Here is a 3655-nt window from a genome sequence, read left to right as displayed (position 1 = left end):
AAAAATGTGATGTGGGTTAAAAAATAAATAAAAATCACTCTCTTTTAAGTAAAACATTTTTAATACTACACAAATTACAGATCACCTTTTAAAAAGTTTAAAGAGTAAGATAAATAGCACTGTTGCAGCCAAAGCAACTTAAAAAAAAAAAAAAAAAACTTGTAGCCCAGGAAATAGTGATGTGGTATAAATGGAGAATCCACTGGTGTTGTAACTCAGTAAAGCAGCAGAAAGTAAAAAAGCAACAGTGAATTTGAGAAAAATGAGATACAAGAATAAAACCCCTCAGATTTTAGCTTGTTTCCTTTTGCAATCTTGCAGCTTTAGGGTGACCAGGCTTAAGAGAGGGGCCTGCAGGTCCACCAAGCCAGCACTGTACCAGGCCCTCAGCCAGGCTGAACAGCTGGGCCCTCCTGCCATGCCATCCACTCAGGGGCTGCAGGAGCCAGGGGGGGCAGGAGGGTGCTGACCTCAGGACCAGCCATGCCGATGTCAGCGGGCCTTAAGGAGGCCCTGTTTGTCAGAGCAGGCCCAGCCCTCACGCTAGGCCTCAATGTAACTTAGAAGGGGACCTCTGAAGGGAGGTGTTTCGGTTTTGGTTTTAAAGTAGAGATACCACCTTAATCAAAAACATGAGCTCCATACCACAGAGGTATCATGCCAAGCAACTTTGAAGAACTTGTTACCATCTATCAGCTCAAAATCCATTTTTTTTTTTTTAATAAAGTGCCTAAATACACATTTACACAGATCATAGTGGTTCCAAAGAATCCTTTACAGTTTTTATATATATAGGAATATATATAGGTATATATATATATATAATGTGCGTTTTCTTCAAATTGGCTAAATGTGTTTACATAGGACACCAATCTTGACTATAGGTATAAGATTTAAAGCGTAATATCGACTCAATGAATCTGTTTATCATGCAAGTCTTATCTAATATTACATTGACTTGTAATATGGAACACAATGTAGTGGGTGTGCTCATTAAACACTTCATAAAAAAATTACTGTGCGTGTGCAGTTCTGATTTCAAATACTAATAAAGACCGTTTCTTTAGAGAAAAAAAATAAAAAGTCTTCCAGAAAAGAGCTACTCTGCATGAAACTGCAGTCTGGACATTATCACAATAAAAACAGTTGACTCAAAAGCACCCCAAATTTTTCAAATTTACGTCAGCTGAACAGATTTCTCCTCCTCCTCGGGCACCAAGTGCTCACTAGCCCATCCCAGGGCTGGGACAACCTCACCACCCCTTTGCTCAGAAACAACCGCTTATAACCCAGTTATAAACACCTCAACAGAAGGACTCATCCAACTGCAGCGTTGCCAACGAACTATAAACAGCACAAAAACATCACTATAAGACTCAACTATTTCTAGTAACCAATGATTTATTGATTTTAGAAGTCTGCTTGGTGATGCAGAAGCGTGATCAAAATAAGTGGCTTTACAAAAGAGTTCTCCAAAGTAGCTTAAAAGTCAGGGCCATAGCAATTATGTGAAGCCCTAATTGCTTTCATTTCAACCAGTTTGTATTTTCATTTTCAAAGAATAGCAGTAGGTTTGTTTCAAGCACACGTAATAAGGAAATTGCAGGTTTCCTCCACCCACATTTGGGCTGTCACTGATACACCCGCAGGCAATCTGGCAGAGCCTCAGTTGCTGCTGTCATTGTACCACACTGTACCTGCCACTACAGGTACGCTACACCGTGTCAGCGATAGTAACAATAGCAACAGCACCAGAGGTGACTGATAAGCAAATTCAAAAGTCCACCTGCACTATCTGAAAATTAAAGTAAAATTAGAAAGAAAATAAACAGTCTTTCTCCCACCTCCCCAGCATTGTCCAAAGACACAAAACCCCAATGCTGAAGGCCTTCAGAGACGGCAGTGCTACACCAGTGCAGTCACCAATCATGTTATTAGGTTGGCTATCAGAATTCCACGTTAGACTACTCAATTGGTGAACAGATGCAGTTTTGTAATCTTACAACTGATCACGTGAACTGCGGTCAACTTTGCCTTAAAAAAGGAAGAAAAAAAAAAAAAAACAGAAACAAACCAACCCAGAAATCCCTAACTCAACAGCGCCTCTCCAACACCTCTCCACATCCTACTCCAAAGGCAACTTCCCTTGAGAAACACGGAGGAATTTTGGACTGGGTCCAGCACGGCCACACGAGGCGGACAGGCGCTCCCGGGAGGAGCCCCTCGTGCTCCCTGCGCCCACCTGCCCCCAGCACCTCGTGCCACCAGCCCTACAGAAACAGGGGCCAGCAATAAGGAATCACAGACAGTAAGGCGATCTTTACAATGTCAGAAAGTGTATTTGGCATTAAAAAAAAAAAAAAAAAAAAAAGGAAAAGGAAACAAGTGCATACAAATACAGCTAGAAGCATTTCTGTTTTGCCAAGTGCTCTAAAAAAAGCAGCGCAAGTCACAGCCTACATCGAACAGTAATTGTCACCAGGGAAGCACAACAAATAGTTGCTATAACAAAAGGGGAAAAAAAAATAGTGGGGGGGAAGGACGGGAGGAAAAAAAAAAAAGAAGAATTAGAAGAAATGCCTTTATAATAAGTACATACCTTTTGTCTTCAAAAAATATAGAAACACAATGTATTCAAAAAAATCAAAATTATACAGCCATGTTTATGAAGTCTACATTTCCCTTGTCTTGGAGATATATATATATTTATATATATATATTTATAGATATATACAGAACCGGAGCAGTTTGGGCGACGGGCAGCGCTGGGCCGGCACAGTCACGAGTCTCTCTCCTTTTTCACTTTCACATCCCCGGCCAGGATGGTGGCGATCTCCCCCTGCATGAAGGCCCAGGGCACGTTGGAGCCGACCAGCGGGCACTTCTCCCCGCTGGGGCAGTACACCTCCCCGCTGGCCCCCTGCTGTTTGATGCTCTGCCGGGAGCAGGGGAAGCAGAACTTGTGGGACGGGACCGAAGGGCACTGCACGAAGTGGGTGTCTTCCAGGCGCTCGTGGCACAGGGTACAGCACAAGGGGACGCTGGCGGCGAGGGATGAGTCCGGCAGGCTGGCGGGGTGCACGGGCTCCAGCCCGCCCGCCGCGCTGCCCCCCTGGCCCGGCACTTCCCTGCCGGGGCCCAGCCTTCTTTGGTTCATGGCGGAGGGCGAGGGGGGGCTGCTGCTGTTCCTCCTGGTGGTGGAGTGGACCTGGTTGGCCTCCTTGGAGGCGTGGTTGCCCCCGGCATTGTCCGCCACCAAAATGAGCGCGGCCATGGGGGACTGGCCGTTCTGGGCCGCCTCGGGCGGCGTGGTCCGGTTGGAGTGGGGCGAGGCGGTAGGCGGCGGGGGCGACATGAAGGAGGTGGCCGTCAGCGGCATCTTCATCCCTTCGGACGAGGCCGGGAGCCAGGGCTGCGCCTCCCCGTTCATCTTCGGGGGTCCCGCCTCGCCCTCCGGCTCGGGGGACGGCTTCCTCTTCCGGGCTGCGCGGGCCCCTAGAAGGCAAAGGAGAGCGGGAGAGGGGTGAGAAGGCGGCCACGCACCGCCGCAAGGCACCAACGAGACGCGCGGCCAGCGAAACGTGCGAACCCACCAAAACACGCACAGACACCCAGCCCCGTCCGCCCCGGCCCCGCACGCGGCCCCTCCGTCCGC

The 3655-nt window shown here is 47.8% G+C and overlaps 1 protein-coding gene across 1 annotated transcript; it reads right to left on the bottom strand.

Moving 5' to 3' along the window:
• Positions 1-1381: 1381 nt before the first annotated feature.
• On the bottom strand, positions 1382-3655 carry IRF2BP2 (interferon regulatory factor 2 binding protein 2; the record flags this gene model as incomplete). Its single annotated transcript, XM_019613514.1, has 1 exon — positions 1382-3655. A coding segment is annotated over one exon (876 nt), but the record flags the coding sequence as incomplete, so codon positions are not given.

The sequence above is a fragment of the Meleagris gallopavo genome, chromosome 2, assembly GCF_000146605.3.
Source record: "Meleagris gallopavo isolate NT-WF06-2002-E0010 breed Aviagen turkey brand Nicholas breeding stock chromosome 2, Turkey_5.1, whole genome shotgun sequence".
NCBI lineage: Eukaryota > Metazoa > Chordata > Aves > Galliformes > Phasianidae > Meleagris > Meleagris gallopavo.
This window is presented reverse-complemented; position numbering and strand designations above follow the sequence as displayed.